Source organism: Perca flavescens, chromosome 11 (assembly GCF_004354835.1).
Source record: "Perca flavescens isolate YP-PL-M2 chromosome 11, PFLA_1.0, whole genome shotgun sequence".
NCBI classification, from domain to species: domain Eukaryota; kingdom Metazoa; phylum Chordata; class Actinopteri; order Perciformes; family Percidae; genus Perca; species Perca flavescens.
In genome coordinates this window covers 15,523,465-15,549,811 of record NC_041341.1, presented here as the reverse complement: position 1 = coordinate 15,549,811, position 26,347 = coordinate 15,523,465, and the positions used below count along the sequence as shown (strand labels likewise).

General features: G+C 40.2%; 3 protein-coding genes across 4 annotated transcripts; all 3 read right to left on the bottom strand.

Annotated features, from left to right (window-relative positions):
• Positions 1 to 3,606: 3,606 nt before the first annotated feature.
• katnal1 (katanin p60 subunit A-like 1) lies at positions 3,607 to 16,790 on the bottom strand. The gene is made up of 11 exons (XM_028591632.1): positions 16,654 to 16,790; positions 15,918 to 16,091; positions 14,264 to 14,424; positions 11,129 to 11,297; positions 10,877 to 10,998; positions 10,663 to 10,768; positions 8,212 to 8,370; positions 7,966 to 8,092; positions 7,544 to 7,678; positions 7,083 to 7,209; positions 3,607 to 5,172 (listed from the first exon to the last, which is right to left on the bottom strand). The coding sequence occupies exons 1-11, from the start codon at positions 16,657 to 16,659 to the stop codon at positions 4,974 to 4,976; spliced, it is 1,485 nt and encodes a 494-aa protein (XP_028447433.1). The 5' UTR covers positions 16,660 to 16,790; the 3' UTR covers positions 3,607 to 4,973.
• Positions 16,791 to 17,369: 579 nt separating this feature from the next.
• On the bottom strand, positions 17,370 to 20,318 carry zgc:101559 (Ras-related protein Rab-33B-like). 2 transcript variants are annotated; one of them, XM_028591633.1, is made up of 2 exons: positions 20,030 to 20,318; positions 17,370 to 18,714 (listed from the first exon to the last, which is right to left on the bottom strand). In XM_028591633.1, exons 1-2 carry the CDS (start codon positions 20,285 to 20,287, stop codon positions 18,268 to 18,270), a joined length of 705 nt encoding a protein of 234 aa, XP_028447434.1. In that variant the 5' UTR covers positions 20,288 to 20,318; the 3' UTR covers positions 17,370 to 18,267. The 2 variants fall into 2 exon arrangements, with proteins under 2 accessions (XP_028447434.1, XP_028447435.1); XM_028591634.1 differs by having other exon boundaries at positions 17,370 to 18,708.
• Positions 20,319 to 22,032: 1,714 nt separating this feature from the next.
• Positions 22,033 to 25,930, bottom strand: kbtbd7 (kelch repeat and BTB (POZ) domain containing 7). Its single transcript, XM_028591212.1, has 2 exons — positions 22,869 to 25,930; positions 22,033 to 22,837 (listed from the first exon to the last, which is right to left on the bottom strand). Exon 1 carries the CDS (start codon positions 25,519 to 25,521, stop codon positions 23,650 to 23,652), a length of 1,872 nt encoding a protein of 623 aa, XP_028447013.1. The 5' UTR covers positions 25,522 to 25,930; the 3' UTR covers positions 22,033 to 22,837; positions 22,869 to 23,649.
• Positions 25,931 to 26,347: the final 417 nt, after the last annotated feature.

The window sequence follows — 26,347 nt, the reverse complement described above, 5'->3', positions numbered from 1 at the left end:
TGTAAAACTTTAATCTGCAAAGTAACCAGTAACTGCAGATGGCTGATACATGTAGTGAAGTAAAAACTACAATATTCCCCTCTTAAATGTATAAAGTAGCATACAATTGAAATACTAGTAAAGTACATGTACCTTTCAATATATTAAGTGTTGCGCTTTAGTAACTGTATTTAGTTAATCTTCACCACTGATACTGGACCACTATTGGCCTCCAAACTACTAATACTAATTCTAATTACTTAGTATGCAGTATTACCAGGTCTTCTCACATCAAAATACTCAAAGTACAAGTATCTAGCACAATAACAGGAATCTTTGTATATATTTAAAGTTGGATAACCTAAGTGTAGCATATGTTGGGACATTTCTATGAAAATAATAATCTACCCACAAAAGAGGACTAACTCCAGTGGTAATAAATTGTGTTGTGTGTATTACATACAGGAAACCTTTTTTGTTCTCATGTCTTTGTATTGTTGCCTTGTGTATTTGTATGTTGCTTGAATGGGTTTCTTTTTTATCTTTCCACTCCTGACTGCATATTAGTTTCCCATTTGGGATAATAAAGTGACTGAACTGAACTGAACTAATTCTTATTAGTCCTTACCTGTCCTATTTATGTCTCATGGCCCTGAGGGGCAAGTCTCCGTCCACTGCACATGATTAAAAAAAACATCCATCACTTATCAAAATCACAACAACACAGACTCAAACCCAGTGTTCACCTCTCATACCTGTTGAGGGTCCTTCTCCATTACCGTCAAGCCCTCCAGAGTCTGGAGGACCTTCCTCCTCACCACGGTCCTGGAGCCCACGCTGAAGTGACATCATATATTACATGGACAGCTGAAATGAGGTCTAGAGAACTCCAGGAGTGGCTGACATGGTTACAGTTGGTTTCTGGGAAATATAACCTCATACTGACAGGTGTTTCTGTCTATTTATATCAATGAAGGTAGGCTAATAGATGACAGAAGATAACAGAAACACCTCTCCGTATTATGGAATACAATTTAACAGAGCCACAGTCTCCAAAATGAGCATAAAGTTGAATCAACACCTCCTTCAAACCGTTACAACGAAAACATAACCCTTATAAATAGAGATATATATATATATATATATATATATATATATATATATATATATATACACACTACCGGTCAAAAGTTTGGGGTCACTTAGAAATTTCCATTCCACTCCATTCCAGACACAATACCAGCTGAGATCAGTTGCATTGTTTTTTTAATCAGAACAGCAGTTTTCAGATTACATTATGTGCTTACATAATTGCTAAAGGGTTCTCAACTGTTGTAGAAAGAAGTGGCTGAAGAAATGCTTGAAATCCATGTTTTTTGGTCTAAACGTCATACTCAAATTAAAAGTAGTACAGCTCCCATATACTTTGACACTCAGGGGTATGCCTGATATCATTGGAAAGGAAACATTCTCAAGTTTTTGTTACAAGTGTCAGGGCGATTCTAGGCCTTACTGACACAGAGTTACAGAGGCTAGAATGGAGGCGTTTTATTTCCGTCCAAGTCATACATCTGTAAAGTGATTAGAATACACTGCTGTAAACACATCTGACAGGTGACAGACACCACAGGGCATTAGCCACGTCTCAGCTTACTACAGAAACAATCCAGACACCAAAAGACTAAAAAAATGGATTTTATATGATTTCTTTCTACAGATATGTCTGTGCGTCTTTTTATTTCCATTTGAAAAGTGCAAAGAAAAAAGCCCAAAAACTACAAAATACAACAATTCTCAAATACACAAACACACCCACATCAATCACCTTTCCAATGATATCAGGCACACCCCTGAGTGTCAAAGTATATGGGAGCTGTACCACTTTTAATTTGGGTATGACGTTTAGACCAAAAAACATGAATTTCAAGCATTTCTTCAGCCACTTCTTTCTACAACAGTTGAGAACCCTTTAGCAATTATGTAAGCACATAATGTAATCTGAAAACTGCTGTTCTGATTAAAAAAACAATGCAACTGATCTCAGCTGGTATTGTGTCTGGAATGGAAATTTCTAAGTGACCCCAAACTTTTGACCGGTAGTATATATATATATATATATATTTTTTTTTCTTCCAATGAAGAAGAACAGGTCTAACAACAATGGACAAGTGTATTGTCACATCCTACAAACTCCTTCATTAGTAGCCTGAAGACACCAGGATACATTGTACACAGGATAAAACCATTTGTGTTACCATGGGTCGGTTCCTGTGCTGCAAATGTATTTCAAAACACTTGAATATTTGTTTCTAAGCAAAAAATGTTTAATCACACTGCAAACTGATTAAAGGCTTTATGGGGACACAGATAACAGACTGAAGAGCTCAACTTAAGGTGTGTTGTTCATTTAGGGGTTTTGGAACATGTTTAGCTTTCAAAACCGTAAAACCAATATTTTATAACAGCCTTACAATACAATGCAGTGCAATTAGGGGGTACACTGGACTGCTTGTCCTGCAGTAAAATCCATTTTAGATTCATCAAAAGGACAAATCATCAAGAGCGGTTAACAATTTGAGAACCAGCACGTAGACAAGTTCTCTGTATAATCTGTCCTACATTTGAAAAGTAATAAGCAGGGGAAAAGCACTTCTGTTGACCTAGAAAGTGTTTGAGTGCTACTGAAGAAACGAAAACAACAAAGCAACATCAGAGGGTGGTGACGGCACCGTGCAGTGGATATGACATGTGCCTTTGGTGCGATTCCCATTGCGATACATCAACCAATGTGTCCTTGAGCATGTCACTTAACCCCTAGTTGCTCCAGAGGCATGTGACCTCTGATATATAGCAATTGTAAGTTGCTTTGGATAAAAAGAAGAACATTTTTTACATATAAAATTTTATATGTAAAAGAGTGCATCTCACAAAATCTTAACAATGACATCCAAAGGTGTACAGTGTATTCTGACAAAACAGGGCACAGCCTGTCAGGATGATACAACAGGCTGATGTACATACACTGCTGTTTCATTCATCTCAAAATATACACAAACAAATATACACATTGTTTTACACAATGTCACTTCTTAATGTTTTTGCTACACAGCTGCTACAGATCGAAAAACATGAGCAAATCTCTAAATTACTCTATAGCCAAAGTACTGATCATACTGTCAAGAATCAATTATTTTGCGAGTATCAAGTTTTTCTAATCTTGTAGCTCAAATCACGGGTTTAATATATCAAAACAATAATAGTTTGACAAAATAATCCCAACTCATAGTCAATTTACAAGCTTTTATTGCGCTTTTAACCCTGTCACATAGTCTTAAATGGAGATGGTTCAGTTGTTAGAGATTTAGTGATTATGATGTCATCCATAGCACCTTTAAGATTTCTTGTCCACACTGCTGAGTTCATTCTAAACTCAGATGTCAACAGATCCATCTCCATGACAACAGAGCAAACTCAATCTACGGACGAAGATGGCTCTGGAAAAAGCTGGGCCTTCAGTTGGGATTGTTTTTGGTCAAGCAACTATTTCCAAGAATTTATTTATATATATATATATATATATATATATATATATATATATATATATATATATATATCTCTTCAGGATCATTGAATCATTTGTTTGCTTTGAAAATGCGATTAACAAGATAGTTAAAAACCTCACTCACTTTTGGGTGCTCAATTTAGTAAATTTTATTAAAAAGAACCATTAAGTAGGCAAGATTTTAGGCAAGAATTGACGGTATGCTTTAATAAAATATTCATGGGTCCAGGAGCCATGTTCTATTAGCTTGCCTACATTTGTTTGTCTCCACTGAACTAAAATTAAAAACAAATTAAAACCAACAAACAAAATACAAACACATAATTAGTCGCTACATAAAACACAAGACATTGTGGTTCTTCAAGTGGGTTCAGTCAGTAGTATGTACATCCTGAAGGAAAAACATTAAAAGTGCTCAAACATACAGTTCTTTAAGAGAAAGGGCCTCGTGCAAGAATCCAAAGTACTGACAGATTTGTTCTGTGGCACGTGCAAGTGATTTAAGAAAACTTCTTGCATTTGCCAGAAATCTAAATTAGAATACTTTCATCTGAATGATCATCACCATCATCATTGTTTGCCAATGTACTTCAGAGGTTCGACAGCAGGTTTTCCTGGCATACAGTATATTGGCATGTCAGCCTAACGATTCAGTATCTGGTTTGGTGACATCTGCCTCAAGGTTTTTAAGCAGGAAGCTTTCCCTGTGAACATCCTCTGTTGTTGCAGCTGTATTTACATTTTTTTTTATCATTTCAAGTCTCTTAACACAACTTTGACTGCTAAACTTGTTTTGTTTTCGACTGCGGATTTCTGACAGCAGGATATGAAGCTCAGCGGTGTGAAATTCTTTTTAATCTTTGGAATTTTCTTTTTCAATGAAACTTGAAACCCAGAAACAGGGACTCTTTTATAGCAATTTTAGGGGCATGGATTATCCAAATGATCAAATCTTACAAACGCTAACCTACTTGTAAACAGTTGGCATTCATCAGGTTGAAACGGATAATTTACGATCAAAGCTTATTTGGTGAAGTGGAACACTCGTATAACAAGCTATCTTGTAATAAAACTAGAGTGCATTTCCTGTTGTACCTGTATCTAATAGGCTACTTTTTACATTAAAAGTTCCCCCTTTCTTTCTCAGGTCACTTAAGTCAGTCAGCAGCTGGGCAATTGATAGTCTCTACACGGACAATTGTGCCGAAGCAACAACGAGGGGAGAGTATGTGCAAGGGCAGGAGTGCTTTCTCTAAGGCACCAGTCTTCTGATGGGAACTTGAACCCCTGTAAATCTTGATCCCTGATGTGCTGCCTGGTTCAAACACTAGAGTTCACTCCACTCCGTGACACACACTCCTGAGTCCCTCGTCTTCAAGGCTTTCATCACTTTTAAAGTCCTGGTCCCTCTGGGTCTAAATGGTATCGTTCTCTATACTGACCCAAACTCAGCCATCCAGGCTACGTATTTCTCCAGGTCTGCAGAAGAGACAGACTTTGAGATCTTCTTGAGTGTCAGGGTGAAGTCCTCCATGGTCACAGGCATCTGCAGTTCGTCTTTGGACAGAGCTCGGATCTCCTCGGGGCTTAGGCCTTGGATTCGACGACGCATTGCCATCATGGACGCATCCCTGATGTACATGTAAAGACAGATGCAAAGAGGTAGACTGGGTAAACCCAGCCCGATCTGCCGGCGATTTGATTTCGCCCTGCAGCTCAGGCTGGAAACCTGTACGTTATTCTATCCTGCTTCCGTTACAAATCTGCGGGGACCAATCACAAACTAGCTTATCCACCTGGCGCGCTATTGGCAGGTTTAACACGATGACGATAGAAACGACGGCAAGCAGCTTCTTGTTTACATTCAACTACCGACTTAGTTAGAGTCTGGCTGAAATCCTGCAGGCTACAGGCTGTGTGACACACACACACACACACACACACACACACACACACACACACACACACACACACACACACACACACACACACACACACACACACACACACACACACACACACACACACACACACACACACACACACACACACACACACACACACACACACACACACACACACACACACACACACACACACACAAATAACTGCCATTCCCAGCATAACTACAATAGAAAGGACCAGACCAAGGACACGGTGGTGAAGAGAAGTGTTCAGCTAAAGCAACTGTTAGAAATAATGTTCAGCATAAACATATTGCAATAATCGTTGCATACTATAAACTAATTACTGGTATTATCCGTCTATATTTAGGTGTGTGTTACATGGTAATGAGGATGCTACATATGTATCAATCATCATCATCTCACTGTTTTAAAGACCAATCTGAATGTGTACCTGCGCTTGTGTCATTTTGTGATTGATTTAATAGCCATTTTTGTGAATTCGCAAATGCAATGATAAAATCAATAAACATACATACTAGGGGTGTTGAAATTAATCATTGCATTGATGCATCACGATGCGGACGTGGATGATTCTGCATTGATGCAGTATACCATGCAGTATAGTATGACCATAATCAATTATTGCCTACTGATGTTACTTGTTGATTTTCCGGTTGCTGATTTTTTTGGTTTTGCCTTTTGGTTTTTGCCTTTTGTCTGTTGTGAAGTGTCTTTTTTTAAGAGCAGATACAATAAAAAGGGGAGTTCATAATATATCTGACTGCATGAATTTGTTGATGAAAACCATGTGTCGCAATATTATATAATAATATTGAGGAGGTGACGCATCGTGATATCAATTCGGATTGAATCGTTGACAGGATAATCATAATCAAATCAAATCGTGAGACCAGTGAATATTCACACCCCTAATACATACACAGTTAAAGCCGGTATGTAATAGACAATAGGGCTAGTGATGCCTGCAAACTTCACATTGTTAGTGATTCAGGTTCAGGGCCATATGCAAATACTTAAAAGATTGCAATCTGTCTCCCTCTCTCACGCGCGCACAAAACACTGTCTATGGTTGCTCTGGAAATTTCAAAATGAGTGAAATGGCTGTATGCACTGTCTGTGTAGCCTCTGTAGTCACACTTTACATTGCATCTATATTATCATCTGTAGTATTTCCATATCTGATTTACAAAATCCAACAGCAGTGTGTGCAAAATTGCAATTTCTGTGCCTTCAATGCTGCCATTTAATGTTTTCCAACATGACCAGCACAATAAAAGAATACAGAAATGTTTCCCTCAAACATATGCACTCATGATTGCTGAGATATAACAACGATCATTTGGAGGACAATCTGTAGCCGAGTAGTTTTATTTAAAAAATTCCAGTTAGAAAAAAAAGCACTTCTATGTCCTTGTTGTTCCAAAGAGTTAAATTTATACCAGTCAGAGGGGCTGAGACACTTCTCTTCAGGTCTCTGCCTGTCCCTTGTCTGTCCTTAGCCTGTCTTTATGAGTGCTATCGTATTAGGAGGTGAAGGAAATGAAGGATGAACTGATTATCAATTTCTCGATTTTTGTCAATTTGCACAAGTGCTCACACTATCACAAACACACCTGCAGACGTTGGTGATGTCCGCTCCAGAGTAGCCTTCGATTTTCTCAGCAATGAAGTCCAGGTCCACATCTTCAGCCAACTCCACCTCCCTCAGGTTGATCTTTAGAAGCTCTACACGACCAATAGCTACACACACAAACACATACAAAAAACAGCACTGATCAGATATTAGGACTGTTTTGTGCAGCCTCGGTTAGGCTAGTAGCGGTGCCAGAGATTTTCTTTTGCTGGTGCTATGGGGTTGCTCGATGTTTCAGTTAGGGTGCTCTGAAATTTAGAGTCGCAACTCTGCCGTCATTATGTTAAGCCCACCCACCGACTCTATACACGATGTGATTGGCCTGACTAGAGTTTGGTTTTTCCAGCTCGCAAGCCAACGGAGAGTTGCTAGACAACCCTAAAAATTACATTTGCTGCCGCTAGGGTACGTCTAGATTTCTAGGCTATGTGAATAGGTTACCTGTGGGCAGGGATATGTAGATCCGCTTTTCTAGCCGTCGTCGTAACGCCTCGTCGATGTCCCAGGGGAAGTTGGTGGCGGCTAGGACCATCACCATCTTAGAGGGGTCATCATTATCCAGAGCCCCCCCAACACCTGGTCACAAAACACACACAAACAACAACACAATTAAATAAAATATGCACGTTACCATATCATTCATATGACGTGATCTTGGAATCTAGCTAGGATACCCTACTGAATTCTTTTATTTTAATGATGGGCTTTCTACAGTTACATTTTATGTTTCACATTCTATTGTATCCCAAACAAGACTTTTGATATCAAATGCCATAAGAAAAGCAGGTCTGCACTGTACAATTTATGCTTTTGATTGCATTTTATAAAAAAGAAAATCCTTGAATGCACTCTATTCCACTCACCATCCATCTGAACCAGAAGTTCTGATTTGACCCTGCGGCTGGCTTCGTGTTCATCAGATGTTCCTCTTCTGCCACAGATGGAGTCAATCTCGTCTATGAAGATGGTTGTTGGTGCATAAAAGCGAGCCTAAGTAAAGAAAATAGTTTAAGAGACTTTTTCTGTGCCAGATAGCAAAAGGTTTTGATCTTGAGTTTGGTGTTGTGAGGTTTTTGCTGAACAGACCAAATGCATATAGATAATCGTACCATTTCGAACAGCAGACGAACAAGTTTTTCGGACTCGCCCCTGTATTTGGAGGTGAGGGTGGAGGAGGACACATTGAAGAAAGTAGTCCCACATTCTGTGGCCACAGCTTTGGCTAACATGGTCTTCCCTGTCCCGGGAGGGCCGACCATTAACACGCCCTAAAACAAAACGTTAAAAACTTAGGACACATAAAATCACGGACACAGACAGTACACTGACGCAAATCTCTTCAGTAAACATCAAGGACCATCACTGCCGCTCTGACGTCTGACATTTCCCTATCTGGTTTGTGTCTGTTGCTACGGAGATTACATAAACCACAAAAGGACCAGTGACACAATCCATAACATTTTTATGTATTTGTAGTCCCTGCTGTCTTAGAATCCATACGGGCTGATGTGGGTTATATTTCAGACAGATTTGTTATATAAAACACTGATGCAGGCAGCATTGATCAGAATCTCAGCAGGAGATGGTGGGAGTGGGATGGCTCATTCTGCAGTAAGCGGGGAGTGATAGTTAGAAATCCTGCAGTAGAGGGTTGACAAAACTGCACAGACCTCTATACTGAATGTCAAACAAATACCTTCAGCTTACCTGTGTGCCGATAAAACAATCACGAACTTCATCTCAAATTAAACTAACTTATTAATCAGTCATTTTACTGCATTTTCAGTTTTCAAAAAAAAAAAAAAGCTCTGACTAAGTAAAGAGTTCAATTATGCATGAATATATTGAATTATGAGGACTTATGTTACTCCGGAAAGACTGAATAAGATGAATCCAAATATTCCTGATAGCTGTGTTAAATGTAATGTCGAAAAGGGCACCTTATTTCATTGTCTGTGGGACTGCCCTGAGATACAAGAGTTCTGGAATGAAGTTATAAAATGTATTTCTAAGATGACCTTAAATCCAGTGCCTGACAATCCTGCACTTTGCATTCTTAATTTGTATCCAAAGGACTGTATGTTAAATGGCAAAGAGAGGAAAATTACAGACTTATGTTTAGTACAAGCTAGACGCTTGATTTCTCTCTGGTGGAAGGATGTCAAGAGCCCTTCTGTTGGTCGCTGGCTGAAAGAACTATCAGCATGCCTTATCCTTGAAAAGTTAACATACACAATGAAAAAGAAATCAGCCGAATTCAAAGAGATCTGGAATCCCTTTCTTGCATTCTTGGAGAACTGTGAAGTCAAGGAAACTCTGGAAACTTGAAGACGATATGTCCCCAAACTGTTAAAATTCAATAAATACATGTTTAAAAAAAAAAAAATTATGCATGCATATATCAGACGCACTGTGCTGCTGTAAAATCCGGTAAAGTATTGACCTTCACATGGCGGGCCTGAGGGGGATGGGGCCTCACATGATGACGTTCAACAGAGGCTGGTGTGAAGAGTCATGTAGATACTGAGAGGCAGCCTGACTGAGCGGGCCCATTAATGAAAGATGTTAGTGATGCAAACATGTGTAAGCATTCACATTAATGTTGTGTTCATATTTGAGCAAAAGAACAGCAGGCTTGTTGTTCCAGGTTCAAATGTAGCTTAGTTTGAGCGCAGTGTGGGAGTTAAACCCTACAAGTCAGTTACACCATAGAGTAAAGAATGGTCTTAAAATGTACACCTCCCCTGAGCAGGGGTCCGTTTCAGAGAGCAGGTTTAGTGAAAACTCTGAGTTAGTTAACCCTGAGATGAGGGTAAACTCTGGGTTTTCTGTTTCAGAAAGGGAGGTCAATCAAACCTGAGAGAGGGGGAGCTCCAGCCCGTTTCAGAAAGAGAGGGAACTTAACCTCAGAGTCAGTTACTATGGTAACCTAACCCGGTCGGGAGCAGGTTTTCTTCAAGAAACCTCGAGTTTCTCTCAGTCTCCTCCCTCTGACACAGCGTTCTCTCATTTCCTCATTCATTCATCCATTCATTCAGTATGTATCAGGCGCATTTTAGTGCAGTTTGTTATCTGCATGAATAAAAAACTGTGTTGGTTTATTAACCGTGTTAGGAAGACAATTTTTTTCTTAAAACATGGCATTTCTTTTTGTCAACAATCCCGTTGATGAAGAAGCTGTATTACTTCGTTAGTTAAACATACATTGGGAGATGATATTGAGGCCCCGACTATAGATGCATTTTCATTTCCAGATATTAGTCTACCTATTTGAGCGGTATCGTTTTTCTTCCCAGTCTATCAGTTACGTAGCCTACATAACCGTTATCCGTCCTCATATTGCTACCTGGAGCGAGCTGTAGTTCCAATGACACAACCTGTAGGGGGACCGAAGCGGGAAAAGTTCGCTAGTGTTGCTTTAAAAAGACTGTTCTTTGCATTTTTTTACAGTGTTGCCATTAGTGTTGACTTTACACTCTAACTTTGTATTTAACTTTCTTTCAGCTAGTGCAACAGGCTGCAGGACTCTAAAGATGGTGTGTGCGTGCGTGCGTGCGAACCTTCCAGGGGCGACGAATGCCCTTAAAGAAGTCAGGCATCCACATGGGCAACACCACCGCTTCTCTCAGCAGCTTCTTAGCATCTTCCAGATCAGCAATGTCGTCCCTACAGTTCATCCAGAGAACTCAGTCAGCAGTGCTAACAAAAGAAACTTCCCAACAGCAAAACGTATTAAAAGAGTAGGTATGTAAGAATCTGTGTATGCTACCATACCAGTGCACATTAGGGTTGCGGGACACGATATCTCTCTCCAGTGAGTCCACGAGGTCGCTGTCATATCCCGTGCCATCAAACTTCCTCTGCTCTACATCTGCTTCTCCACCAACTTTCTTCCCCTGATGAAGAAAAAAAGAAGGAAAACAGATGAATAAATCCCAAAACAGGTGTTTTTCAAAGAGAGACTGACTCTTTCCTTAAGAACCTCACATATCCATCTTCCAGTCCACTTAACTGCAGTGGTCTAACCTTATCGTCTTTGGCCTTTGTGCCTCGGGCGTCTCTCACACCCGGCCGGTCTGGTTTAGGGTTGGCCTGACCGCGGCCTCCTGGCCCTGCCCCTCGATGCTGCAGACCAGGGGAGTCCTTCCTATGCTGCCTCGCCGCACTGTTGGGGCGCTTCACTGCAATTAGATTCCTACAGAGACGCACAGGAATAAAACTATACACCAAATGTCTCTTTGTACACTACTGGTCAAAAGTTTTAGAACACCTCAATTTTCCAGGTTTTTATTGAAATTCATGCAGTTCAATGTCTTATTGCACTCTGAAATGAAAGAATAGAACAAATGACCAATTTAAGTTAAAAATGAAATCATGGAATCAACTCATAAACCAAAATGTATTCTAAATTTTTGACTCATTAAAGGAACACGCCGACTTATTGGGAATTTAGCTTATTCACCGTAACCCCCAGAGTAAGACAAGTCCATACATACCCTTCTCATCTCCGTGCGTACTGTAACGCTGCCTGGCGGTTCCAGCATTAGCTTAGCCCAGCACAGATCCTGCAGGTAACTGGTTCCAACTAGCCTACTGCTCCGAATTGTGACAAAAGTGACAAAATAACTCCAACATGTTCCTATTTACATGTTGTGATTTGTATAGTCACAGCGTGTACAAAAAACAACGTAACATGAGACACAGCCATCTTCTAACAGTAAACAAACCGGGAACTATATTCTCAGACAGGCTTGCTGCGAGCATATCACTCCGCCCAAGTACTATATTCTTCCGCCTGAGAATATAGTTCTCGGTTTGTTTACAGTTAGAAAACGGCTGTGTCTCATGTTACGTTGTTTTTTGTACACGCTGTGACTCTATAAATCACAACATGTAAATAGGAACAGGTTGGCGTTATTTTGTCACTTATTCGGAGCAGTAGGATTGCTGGAACCATTCACCTGCATGTTCTTTGCTGGCCTGATGCCGCTGGAGCTGTCAGACAGCATTACAGCACACACGGAGATGAGAAGCGTATGTATCGACTTGTCTAACTCTGGGGGTTACGGTGAATAAGCTAAATTCCCAATAAGTCGGCGTGTTCCTTTAAAGTAGCCCCCTTTGGCAGATAGAACAGCTGGACACACTCGTGGCATTCTTTCTACAATGGAAATAAAATATTCTTCACAAAGTTCTTCCCAACTCTGTTGCAGAAGTTCCCATAAATGTGTGGCACTTGCTTTCACTTTTCTGTCCAGTTTATCCCAAACCAGCTCAATGGGGTTTAAGTCTGGTGACTGTGCTGGCCACTCCATGTTTTTAAGCTTACCATCTTGTTCTTTTTTCCTAAGGTAGTTCTGGCATAGCTTGGACTTATGTTTTGGGTCATTATCTTGGTGTAGGATGAACCCCTGACCAACTAGGCGCATACCAGACGGTGCTGCATGGCACTGCAAAATGCTGTGGTAGCCGTTTTGGGTCAGGGTGCCTTTCACTCTGTACAAATCACCGACCCTGGATCCAGCAAAACAGCCCCAGACCATCATGCTTCCTCCTCCATGTTTGACAGTTGATGTCACACACTGAGGAACCATCCTTTCGCCTACTTGACGGCGTACAAAAATCTTGCGCGATGAACCAAAGATTTGAAATTTTGATTCATCAGTCCATAGCACCTTCTTCCAGTCTTCAGTAGTCCATTGACGATGTTTCTTGGCCCAGGCAAGCCTCTTTTTCTTATTCTGACGTTTTAGCAATGGCTTTCTTGCTGCAACTCGACCTATCAAACCTGCAGCTCCAAGTCTTCTCTTTGCAGTTGAAACTGAGACTTGCTTATTACGACCACTATTACGCTGTGCTTGAAGCTGTTGTCCTGTGAGCCGCCTATCACGCCAGCTGTTGACTCTCAGAAACTTGTCTTCTGATTCTGTTGTGGCTTTGGGTCTGCCAGACCTCTCAGAGTTTCCCCCAGTTTCTAAGTGCCTTTTGATGGTGAAGAATACTGTAGCCTACTCACTGACACCTTGACTTTCTTCGCAATTTCTCTGTAGGAAAGACCAAACATTCTTAAGTGTTATGATGGTCTGTCTCTCTTCCATTGTTAATTGCCTTTTTCCCGCCATTTTTAAAGCAACATACTACTTTCTGCAGTACAATACTGTTGTTGGGGACAAAGAAGCTGGTTAAACAGTGATTTGGCTCAGATTGAGTTGACTGCAGAGACACAGGGAAGGCAAGACAAAGGATCTTGGCCTACATGTGAATCCCAAAGCCAGTTTCACCAAACTCCTACAGGCAGAGTCGCCAAGAATCTACCTTCACTACATGCTAGGCAAGGCAGACTGGTGGTGAGACAAAGAACTGCTTCACACCTGTGACAAAGTTGCAGTTTTCCCATTGGCTGTTGGGCCTTTGAATGCACCACCCCGCCACTAGGAGGCGGAGGAAGGATAAAAGCTGTCCGCGTTTGTGCTTCTTTGCTCTTTCCACGGTGACTCAGGTCACTAAAGGAGGCACTCTAGTCCGGACTAGCTAGCCAGCATCATCTCATTGGTCGAGTTTTGGAGCTGGGACAACTTTATATTGGTCTGATATACAAAGGGGATCCGAGGAAATACTGGCCGAGTATTCCCTCATCTGCAGCGGGTTTTATCAGCCTGGATTCAAGAAAAGGACGGCGTTCTGTTTCTTGCTTGTCGACCTGGATCACGTATCGTCCCCTGCTCTGGACGAAACGGATCGTTAACCTCTGGCAGGAGATTAACTGACAAACAACGCACAGTAAGGCTGTACACAGTTCTGGGCAGACGTTAGAACTAGTGCGTTTTGGTTTGTTTATTAATGAGCAAAGGGTTCACTACCGTTTGTGCCATTAATGTGATCTGATTGTAATCATGTAATGGTCCATATATGATTATTAATCTGTTTTCTGTGAATGTATCAATAGGAATACCTCAGCCAATTTTTGTTTTTGCAAGAAACTTAACCTACTGTATATGTTTCAATTGATAGTAGTAGTGAAAAGATCCATGAAGTTTTATTTTGTGGTTGTGGTGGAACACGAACACACACACACACACACACACACACACACACACACACACACACACACACACACACACACACACACACACACACACACACACACACACACACACACACCTGTGTTCTGCAGGGGTAGGAGGGGGCCATACTGCTGGATCCTCAGGTCTCTCCTCAGATTGAGGGGCAAGAATATCAACTGGCCTCTCTGACTTAAAGCTTTCGAGCGTTCCCATGATGCCTTTCACCTGCTCATACTCCTCATTCAGTTCCTGCCTGACCTGGTCACAAACAGAAGAAAGACAGTATTGTATCAGCACTGCATCACAGAACATCCTACTGAAAAATACAGTAGTTGATATGGATGTCTGTAAAACAACACAGGGTTTAGAGAAAAGCTTTAATCCTCCAGAAGGGCTAAATGGCTTATAGACAGGATTCAATGGATAAACAATTCAAAAAGTCCAGCAGTTAATTAAAAAAAATGATCAATAAAAAAAAAAAAAAAAGTAATCTTCATCAAAAACATCTAACGAAGCCAGGCACCAGAGCACCACCCTGTCACACCCACAGCTACTGACAGGACAAATAAGATGTTGCTCAAAAGTCAATAGCTGATGGAATAAAATACGTTTATTTATTATATATATATATATATATATATATATATATATATATATATATATAGAAAAAGAAACAATAAATGAGAAGGTGTGTCCAAACGTTTGGCCTGTACTGTGTGTGTGTGTGTATATATAGACACACACACACACACACACACACACACACACACACACACACACACACACACACACACAGAGTACAGGCCAAAAGTTTGGACACACCTTCTCATTCATTGGGTTTCTTTTTTTTCCATGACTATTTACATTGTAGATTCTCACTGAAGGCATCAAAACTATGAATGAACACATATGGAATTATGTACTTACTAAAAAGTGTGAAATAACTGAAAACATGTCTTATATTTTAGATTATTCAAAGTAGACACCCTTTGCTTTTTTTGATAACTCTGAACCCTTGGTGTTCTCTCAATGAGCTTCATGAGGTAGTCACCTGAAATGGTTTTCACTTCACAGGTGTGCTTTGTCAGGGTTAATTAGTGGAATTGTTTCCCTTATTAATAAAAAAGCAAAGGGTGGCTACTTTGAAGAATCTAAAACATAAGACATGTTTTCAGTTATTTCCCACTTTTTTGTTAAGTACATAATTCCATATGTGTTCATTCATAGTTTTGATGCCTTCAGTGAGAATCTACAAAGTAAATAGTCATGAAAATAAAAGGAAACGCATTTGAATGAGAAGGTGTGTCCAAACTTTTGGCCTGTACTATGTGTGTGTGTGTGTATATATATATATATATATATATATATATATATATATATATATATATATATATATATATATACATATATACACACACACACACACACACACACACACACACACACACACACACACACACACACACACACACACACATATATATATATATACACACACACACATACATATATTTCCTTCCTTTTATATATATATATATATATATATATATATATATATATATATATATATATATATATATATATATATATATATATATATATATATATATAGGTGTGTGTTAGTGCTACCCATGGACTATCTGTGGTGCCAGAATGGTTTTTCGAATACTTCGGCAATCAGAGTACAGGCTGTATTGGTGGTTGAATAACTGGTGTAAGGATGGCATGTCCAGGGATTTTGGGGAACTCACCTGTTGCCATTTGACTTTAATTGCAGGGTCTTTGAGGGACTGACAGTGCTTGTGGATCTGCTGAATGACGCCCTGGTAGTACACAATGGAGGAGTCATAGTTCCCCAGCAAAGCATATTCACGGCCCTTCTTGGCGTTGTCACAAATCTCTGCCAAATTCATGCTGAATAACAGCTATATGGTTGAGAGGGAAAACAAACAAGTAAGCTAAGTACTTCCGACTGAGAATTGCATCAATGCTTTGGCTAATGTTGGCTAGTTACAACATTTTTAAGTTAGATCAAACCCACATTTTCATCAACGAGCTCGGTGTCCTCTAAATCCCAACGTTACTTTTGACATAATGCTGCGGCTCTAAAGTCCGTTGCCTTTTAGATATAATAATACTGCTAGACACCCGGCAAAGCATGCCAGTTAAGCTAACGTTAGCTAGCTAGCTGCTGTCCCCGACTGTGATTTTAAATGCATTTTGTTTTTAAATTGTAAACTGTTAAATCAAGCCACTATTCAAATGATCTTATTTTCTGGTCTACACCCTGTCATCTTGCCGACGTTAGCTTTTGCTAGCTTGCTGCTAGGCCACAGACAGAAAACAAAACGAATCGTGTGGCAATAAATACCGTAAACGCCACATAATCCTCCTCTCAGTAACGTTATGTGTTGATCAATGCATGTGGACAAAAACAAACAATTTTATTCTTCAACTACATTTGGAACATGGAAATAGTTATCATACCTGCATGAAAAGCACTTGTTTGTGTTGTATTTTTGAATCAGAGGTCCAGTGTTGAGGAAAGTGTTACCATGGCCGCAGAGAGACGCCGTGTGAAGAATACAGGCGGCTCGATTACTGTGCTGCATTCATTGACTTGTTGCAATTTGTTTTAATATGGCAACCGTGTTAAGTTATCTTGGAAGTCGAACACCAAATAGAGCCGTTGGAGAGCTGACATTACTCCAGCGAAATCTCGCTATCAATTTTGTTTTATTGTCGCAGTTGAAAATTCTCGTTTCGGAAATTGCATTTCAATGTATATTTCATAATAATAAAAGTTGGCGACACATACATTGAACTAGATAATTTGCTAGTTTACAGGATTTATTGAACACATCATCCGAGCTATAGCTATGTAAACGTTGGCCACTAGGCGTCGCTAGTATGAAGGATGAGGGAAACAATCTCATCACACGGGGTGCATTCTATACTGTCTATGGGTGCATTTAATAGCCGTTTTTGAGCGTTCACTCATATCGCATGATCTTCTCGAGCAGATGGAGTTAGCCTGGTTATAATGGAATTGCACATATTCAAATATCCAGGTTTTTCTTAACACTTCTTGGATGGATTAAGTTACCGTTTTTTCACCAACCAACCAAAATATTTATTTATCCTTCATTGTGTGTGTGCATGTGTGTTTTATCATAAACAACACAACAGAAACTTAAAAAATCAAAATTGTACTGATAAAACCACTTTTATTCATTTGCAATTTAACATATTCACAAATATCTGGAAAGTATTTGCATTATTGTACACATGCAAAGAAGTCAGTTGTGATTTTATCTCATACCATTAAATACCTTACAGCATAACATTTTTCAAAGACAGCTGAGCATGTGTTCACTCATGCTTTTCAAGTGAACTGTGGATCTTTTGTCCCAAAAGACGGCTACATTTTGTCATTTGTGAACTCTCTCCAAAGAACTGAAGTGTAGGCGAATGAGTGGACACAAAGCGGGTTATGTTCATATTTATATCTGAAAAATACACATTCAGCAACAGCACCAAAACACATGCTGCATTTTATTTTTTAAGAACTGAAATATCACTTTAAAACATAACTTAAAGAAAATGATTGCACGGTTTTCTTCACAGTTTCAATTTACCTTATTGGTCCCTTTACTTACTTCTATTTTATCCCTTTACTGTCTGCATTGAATAATGTAGATAAATGGTGTGCTATAGACAGCTGATTGCATATAATTTGTCTACGAATTAAAGTGCACTCTGCAATGCTCTGTTCTTTGACTCAAAGTGATTTTATGTGCAGTTTGAGCTACAAATGTTTGGCATACCTCCATTTCCATTCATGCATTTCATTGAAATGTTGATTTAATATTGTGAAAACGTATAGGATCATAGTGTCATAAGCTGTGCCTTGCATCAGGCAGGGAAAAGTGTAAAACCCTAGTATGTTTCCTCATTTTCTATCACATGATCATAAGAGGCCTTTCTGAATTCAGTCTCAGCGTTAGCAAGAAATGCTGATTTCCTCAGCACCATTATTGATCCTAAAGGCTGTAATGACCTACACACTCCTGAGTACATCCATACAGGATGGAGGTGATATCAGCATTGGCAAGTTGCTGCTTCCTGCTCTCTCTGGTTCCACAGATAACTGACATTGCTCTCACTTGGCTGCTTCAGTCTCAGGGGTTTGTGGCTCTTCAGTCTATAAGCCAAAGTTAGAAAGATGGCATCAACATGTTCCTTCTCGGCAGGTTCTTTGGCTGAAGTCTCAAAGAGTGGGAAGTTGTAGCTGTCGGCAAGACACTGGGCAGCCGTGGTGGGGACCTCCCGGCGGTCCCTCAGGTCGCACTTGTTTCCCACCACGACGCGGGGCACAAGAGGGCCCACACAGTGTCGGCTGCACTCTTCAATCCACTCAGGTATGCTCTCAAAGGAGGAGAGGCTGGTCACGTCATACACAAAGATGACGGCATGGACGCTGCGGTAGTAGTGCTCCACCATGCTCTTCCTGAAACGCTCCTGACCTGCCGTGTCCCAGATCTGCAACTGGCACAGCAGAAACAAATAATTTGATGTGACTAAATAATATTTAAAAGGTTAGTGCAATTCTATATTTTTATTATTGTCAAGCAATCCCAAGAAAATGCTACAGTGTGTTAGTCCGTCTCTCAATACTTTCTTTGTCACTTTCCTACCCTGTCTCTGGCACTCAGTTGGTCAGAGATATATAGTTTCATTTTTGAAAAAGGCTCAGTAATGTCCTAAGCTGGGCACTGTAGTTTTGAGCAAATATTACTAAAGCAGGAGTAAATGGTGCAGTTGCGGAGTCTATTTTTAGAAAACAGATTAATACAAAGGTGGTATTAATTCAAAATAAGCTAATGTGTGTAGTAGTGAAGGAAAATGGCAGCCATAGCAACAATGTGGCTCAATTATGTGTTTTCATTAGTTTTTGGACAACACAGAGGAATATGCTATACACAGAAAACACTTGTTAGTGGGACCAATTCATTGTTGGTTTTTGTCTTTTCATGGGATTTGTTGACAATGAGAGAATATAGAATATCACCTGTCACAAACTGGCTCCAAGGGTTTGACAAGAGTTGAATGTTTTATTAGAAAAACTGGGGAACCTCTGAAAGAGATTGGCCGTGTCACAGTTGGAAAAGCACAGGTGTAAATAATTAAATTAATGTTTCAGGGCACTGGTATTGTTCATGCTGGCTCACTGTCACACAATCATCATGGCTTACTAGGACACAAATAGACAGAGCCCCTAGTTAATGTTATTAGGAACACTTGTACTTTTCCTGCCATGACAAGTCTAAATGTCTGCTGTGAAAAATGCCTATTGGGAAAACAGGGCTATCTTAAATAGGTAATGACCCTTAACTCCTGCAAAGGGGGGAAATCCTGCAGGTAGAGAGTGGACATTACACACCAGCCTTATACTTTATAGTATTATGAAATGCTGTAGAAAAATTAGGGAACATGTTGGAAAAAGGTTTATCTGACTGGCAGATTAAAAGGTTAAATCTAATTTGTAGGGGTTGCCAAAAAAGTCCACAGAGATGTAGATATGCTGTACATATTTTCGTCAAGTGTTACATATTTTCGTCAAGTGTTATGACGTCATCTATACGTGTTTATCTATTTTATTGGAAGATTGTAGGCCACCAGCTGTCCATTTTAAAAGGAGGTAACGTTAGGCCTATATTTTGTAGTGGTGCCATCCCTATGCACAGCCTTTGAATGTCTGATAACAGACTCCAGGTCAGACTGTGTCCACTTATGAACCGTAGATCAGGCAGATCCGTTAATCTTATCAGAAATGAAGGTGTGTGTTTGTGGGTCCTCTCACCTTAATAGCCTCCCCATCAAGCTCCAGCGTCCTCTCTCTGAAATCGACCCCGATCGTTGCCTCAGGGTTTTTCAGGAAAGTGCCCCCGCAGAATCTGTAAGTCAAACACGTCTTTCCCACATTTGAATCTCCTATGACTATTATCTTGAAAATCCGAGCTTGTACAGTCTCATAATCGTGGTGCGAAGACGGCTCTAAGGAGTAATTTTGACCGAAAACGGTATCAAATTCGTCCCCAGGTTTGTTTTCTGTTGCCATCGCTCATCTTCTCGCGATCTGGACGTGAACGGCACTGAAACATCGCGAGATCGCGATGAACCAATACATAAACGCTATTCATCACTTGAGCCAAATCTCAATGGTAATTTTTCTATTTTATTGAGGAAACTCTTCGTTTCCACACCTCTTTTCCAAAACAATGAAAAAGTAACAGGTTCTTAAAACTATATATATATATATATATATATATCCAACAAATGAATTGCCTTCTTCTTATGTTTTTCCTTATCTGCAAGTGTTTTATATAATTAATTTCAAATTTGATTGTAATATTTATTTATTTAATTTGTTATTTTATTTATTGTAAATTAATTAATTAAGTTTTATTTTCTTGTCTGGCCATTTACATGACAAACTACACGCAAAATGGCAACTTTTAAAGACAATTTGGATTGTGCTATAAGGCAGGACTGCTTGGTTCTTTCGGGGAATTATTGTAAAGATTTACAAAGAATATGTTCACAGCATTTACTACCTAACTAGGATCTAACTGAAACGATGGGCAGGGATTTCTAGTACAAACGGTGATACACTGGTAAGAGCAAATTACGTTTAGCCATGTATATAGTATTTTTAAATAGATGACTTTACTGTATTTTATTAACAGTAAACTTCAGTAGCGGGGTGCAAATGTTCCACCAAAACAAGTTCCTTCCCGAGACTATTTTGCAGAGCCACCATTGCTGTGTCCAGAGCTTAGTGCCGCCAAAGATGATTGCAATTGGTTTAAAGAAATGCAACCCAGAGTGTTTTTTTTCTCCTATCTTAGAATGTATCTGTGGTATAGCCAGACAGTCTATGAGCCAGACCTTACTCCAAAACCCTGTGGAGATAGGTCTGGCAGTGCCAGACTAATCCCACTGTAACCTTAGTTTCAAGATGAAGCAGCAATATAAATACTTGTATACAATACTTGAATCTTGTACTGTGTAAGTTTGTACTTCATGTGTTACACTAACTTGTTGAATAAAGTTTTGGAGAGAAAAAAATATACACACAAATGCTCTTCTGCATCAGACACGTTTATTTGACACATACACCAAAACAGCTTTATAAATCAGACCAACAACTAGTGGAAAGTAATACAGCCTCAAACAACAGCCCTGTAATTAATCCTACCTTCATGAAGGATATAATGTTCAGTGTTACAAAGGTGTTGATTCAACTGTATGTTAATTTTGGAGGCTGTAGCTTGTGGTATTGCATTCGCCTATATACTGTGAGGTATTTGTCTACAGCATTTATATCAATGAGAGTAGACCCTTCTGCGTTCACAGCTAATAAACTGGTAACAGTGTATAGGGTGGTTGGGGAGGACGATGGCTTTGCAACAGTTTCACTACATGTAGACAGAATGTCCTCAAATTACAACAACTCATCAGGAACAAACAATATTCAAAACTAGGGCTGCACAATATATCTTTTTTTTTTTTTTTTTTTAAATCATCGCGAAAGGCTGCAACATATCGCAATAGTGTTAGTTGAAAGAAAATATCAGTAGAAAACAGCACTGTCACTCTTCTGTAGTGGTGCCTTTTATATTCAATATAATGTTCAATTTGTCCATAAAAGAATGTTGAAAAAGGATTTCTTTTTATTTGTTTTAAATTCAACAAGCAATTTGTTGTATTGTAGAATAATACTGAACGCAGCAGAACTGAGTACATTTTAATATCTGTTTATGTATTGCAAGTAATATCGTTATCACGATATTCAACATTACCGCATATTGCATATTTTCCTCATATCGTGCAGCCAGATTCAAAACATTGTAAAAACATTTTGATCCGTGATTGTAACATAAATGTTAAGTTAAAAATCATGGATAAGAAAACACATACATTAACGCCATACAATAGTTTCAAATAAATTTCATAAAATGTATAATTTGTCACCAAAATAAATCAATTTGACTGCATCTCAGAAAAAAAAAGTTAATCATGGCATACAGGCTTTTGCTAAAGCCTAAACCTGAGCGTACAGTACATTGGCTTCTACATTTCATACAGTAGTTTTCACAACACTAGGTGTGTGCGTGTGTGACGTCTTGATGTGCATTCAACAACATAAAAAGTACAGCAAATTTTAAAGCCCTGTAAATGCCCAGTTGTGTTTGAAGTCATAAACATGAGGCACTTGAGCTGCCTGATGTCCCAAAAATCACAGTCATGATTTTACACCAATCATAAGCAGGTGTGCTCACTTATTCACGCTAAATAAGTTATATTTCTGTCACAAACGTGTCTTTATATAACAACAAAAGCCAAGAGCATTAAAAAGGGGTCCTCCGCCGATTTAACACATCAAAGCCGATTTAACACATCAAAGCCAATTTACTAATCATGGGGAGTAATATTTAAGCCTGTGTAAACAGTTACTTCTAGTGTTGATAGTTCTGAAAGAAAATTACCAAGTATAAAGAAATTAGCAATTTGCAATATAGCAGTGGTCCTCAAACTTTTTTGCCATACACCTCTTAAGAAACTGAAAAGAAAGTAGCTAACAGGGGTGTTACACAAAAAAAGCAAGCTCTTGCTTTATTGACAGTGAACTCAAGAACAAGATATTTGGCTTTTGTATTTGACTCATGGGTTTGCTTAATGAGCCTTGGCAGCATCAGAGCACTAATTGCTGGAACGACCTTTCAGCGATTAGTTATCTTATTAGTAACACCTGTGTTTGACAAGTTAAAATGTCTCCGCTATGAAAAAGTAAACTTTAGATTTTTTTCCTTTAGTCTTGTGCATCTACCCTGCAAAGGCTCAGTTTGGAAACCACTGCGTTATAGAAAGTGTAGGATGACTTTAGAGACAAAATGTCAGGATATAACAACCTCTGCTGCTTCAATTTTTTTTGTTAATCTGTGTCTTGCCAGTTCCCCCAATTTTATAAAATAAATAAAATAAAAAGTGTAATACTACATCTCTGGAGTAACCTTCATTTAGCTGCCCTTATTAATGTGCTAAAGTATGACTTTAAGGTATGAAATTGTTGTTGAACAGCTATATTTCTCTCATGTATTTGTCTTGTTATTGTGTAAACAAGATTCTACATCATACTGTCCTTCATGCTGGCAGCACATGATACAAATTAAGCAGCAAAGCCCTTATCTTTTGGCATTTCTGAAACCAACTGCTAAGTTTCTTCTCTCCTTCAGTAAATTATCTCATGAAAAGAAAGACATCCATGTAAATATTTTGATGGGCTTGTGCTTCCACTGTAAATGGCTGGCTTAAATACTAAATGGAACTGTGATCTCTCCTGACACACAGAACCATGTACTAAAAATCCACTCAATTATAAATAAGTTAAACCTTTCTTTGACACAGTAACACATTTCACTACCAGTTCTCGTCTGAGAAAGAGCTAGAGCTGCCCGAGTCAGAGTCTGCGTCTGTCAACCCATCAAAGTCCCAGTCGGCACTGGAGCCACTGTCGTCGTCCTCCTCTGTGGAGAAGCTGTGGGCAGAGCCAAGGCACGCCGGGTACACGCGTGTTGAAACACACACGGGCCCCAGGGTGGACACATACACTGCCATGATGTTCTTCCACGTGTCCCTGGCTGGGTCATATTCATGGATGAGGACCCTGTTTTTGTTGTGCTGCAATAAAGTCTGAGTGAGGAGGAGCAGCTTGTTGTTGTGCTGGATCACCTGGTAATTTAGAGCACGGCTGTCAATGGGAATGTCACCCAACCTCTTCCACTCTCCCCTGGTGGGGCTGTAGGCTTTCACCACAGGGATGTCACACACACAGATGATCTGGTCCTGATACACGCAGGCCTTGTGAAGCTTGTCCCTTCTCAGGGACCCACAGTGGCGCCAGCGGTTCCTCTTGGGATCATAGCAAAGCATTCTCCTTTTGTTCACCACATACAGGTGGTCATTTAGTGCTACCACCTGCATTTTACCCAAAGAATGAGGCAAAGGAGCCACAAATGTCCACTGGTTCCTCTGGACACTGTAACACTCCACCTCCTTAAGTCTGGCATCAGTCACCGGATTTCTTCCTCCCAAAAGGTACACATGACCATTGAGGTAGCCCATCCCAGAGTGCATCCTCCCCAGTGGTCTCTCAGCCAACTCCTGCCAGCTGTTGAGCACAGGATTGTACAGCCAGAAGTGTTTAGAGAGGTGGGAGGCTAGGTACAAGTTGTTTTCAGGTGTGGCACAGGCGATTAAAGACTCCATGGTAGAACGCTTGTAATCCTGACTGCTGAGGTCTTCTAGAGGAGGAGCCATGAAATACAGGTCCTCTGAGTAAGGGTCACAGCACATTATGTTGTCATTAGGTAGGCCGAAGAAGAGAATCATTTCTTTTGCACTTACACCTATTCTGTGTTTTGGTATGTCCAGAGTTGCAGACATTCCACAGCCATCCTCTGCAGACCTGTTAAAAAAAGATGCAAGGTACTTCTCAATTAAAGGCCTTGCCATAAGGCCCTCCAGGTAACACTTGTCCTTCTCTGTAAACAAGTTCCAGCGCACACACTTCAGCGCCTGTAGTGCATCCTCCCTTTTCTGTGGTGCATTCACCTCTATCCACTGCAAAGCAGCTGAGCATACCTTCCTTTCACAGTCCACATCCAAAGTGTCCAGAGACAACATGTCCTTCAGCTGCATCAAATCCAGCTCACAAAGCTCCCCTCCAATACACACCTGGCTGAAGTTCCTGGCTATGAAAGCTTGAGCATTCTCCTTCAGTTCAGGGTTGTCATACGTGTCTGCGAATTTCAGTATCCCCACACAGTTTGAGAGGTCCAGCCTCCTTGTCATGAAACTGGAGCACGCTTTCCTGATGTACTCGAGCTGGAGCATATTGGCCGCTGCGTACAGCCTCTGGACGTTGCTCTCCGTGATGGTCACCCTGCCAGTGTAACAATAGTCGATGATAACAGACATGGACTCAAAGTCCACCCCGCGGATGACCACTCTCTGCTGCATGCTCTCATTTAACCCCCCGGTGAACATGCTTTTGAAGTAAGGGCTGGCGGCGGCGAGGACGTTGCGGCTGCACAGGAAAAGTTGGTCAATGTCACTTCTGGCTGACTCCCCGCCGTGCTCCAGGGACTCCTCTTCCCACTCAACTCCGATAGTTACGTCCCCGAGCAGCCGGCAGTTGTACAGTAATTTCAACTCGTCCATCAAACCCCGAGCGTGATTCACGTCCTCCAACACCTCGGGACCACTGAAGCAATTCAGCGCCGAAGCCATATTATTGCTGCAAACTCAGTGAGCAATTTGCTCACAATTTAGCAATTCAGCAATTTAGGTCGGCGAGGGTGTCAATGAACACGCTGTCATGCGGTTGGCATGGTCAATAACGCAAAAGGGTCTGTGCGCTGATAATGACACATCCGTTTAATATAAAAGAAAATACAAGCATATGCTGTGAAAAATAACGTTACGCTGCATTACCAGCTGAACGGTCGGTCGTGTGTCTCAAAGCCAACAGTTCTCGGCCTCAAACGGAGCATAATGTCGCGATTAAATCCACAAATTATACCCCGAGAGTCGCTGTGACAGTAGTGTCAATTTTTTCCGATCAACGCTGAATTTGCCGATATCTATTTTGAGTGTCAGAGCTCTCTTAAAATGTCAAACGGTTCTCTTAATACATCCATGTTCGGGGGTCGGAGCTACATTTTCCGGGAGAAGTTGCCAAAATAAAACCTCATTTGATGTACAAGTGTTGAGCGAATTTTCTTTGTTTTTACTCCAAATACAATTCTGTATGTTGCCGAATGATTCTGATAGCAGACGTCACGTTTACCACCTTTCACTACTTAACTTAGTGTTTTTAACCCAAAGTCGAAAATATGGAATCTCTTACTTTGAAGGCAATCTTACCTGGGTTCCGCTCTGGCTCACACAACCTTGCTAGGATAGGCTTTACTTCTCTGATTGGTTTGTGTCAAGTGGGTCAAGTTAAGTTTGATTGATCGGGATTGATTCGGATTGATTCCGTTAAATATCCATGATTGATTCCAAATTATGTATGCCAATATTAACTTTTAACTATTTAGTCCAAATCAAATGC

Coding starts and splice junctions, on each gene's coding strand:
- katnal1 (XM_028591632.1), bottom strand. Junction 8,371..10,662: donor GCATTCGTCGCCCCTGGAAG/GTTCGCACGCAC, acceptor GTTTTGTTTTAG/GGCGTGTTAATGGTCGGCCC. Junction 7,679..7,965: donor ACTTCTGGTTCAGATGGATG/GTGAGTGGAATA, acceptor TTTTGTGACCAG/GTGTTGGGGGGGCTCTGGAT.
- zgc:101559 (XM_028591633.1), bottom strand. CDS start 20,287: ATGGCAACAGAAAACAAACCTGGGGACGAATTTGATACCGTTTTCGGT. Junction 18,715..20,029: donor TTGATGGGGAGGCTATTAAG/GTGAGAGGACCC, acceptor CTGCTGTGCCAG/TTGCAGATCTGGGACACGGC.
- kbtbd7 (XM_028591212.1), bottom strand. CDS start 25,521: ATGGCTTCGGCGCTGAATTGCTTCAGTGGTCCCGAGGTGTTGGAGGAC.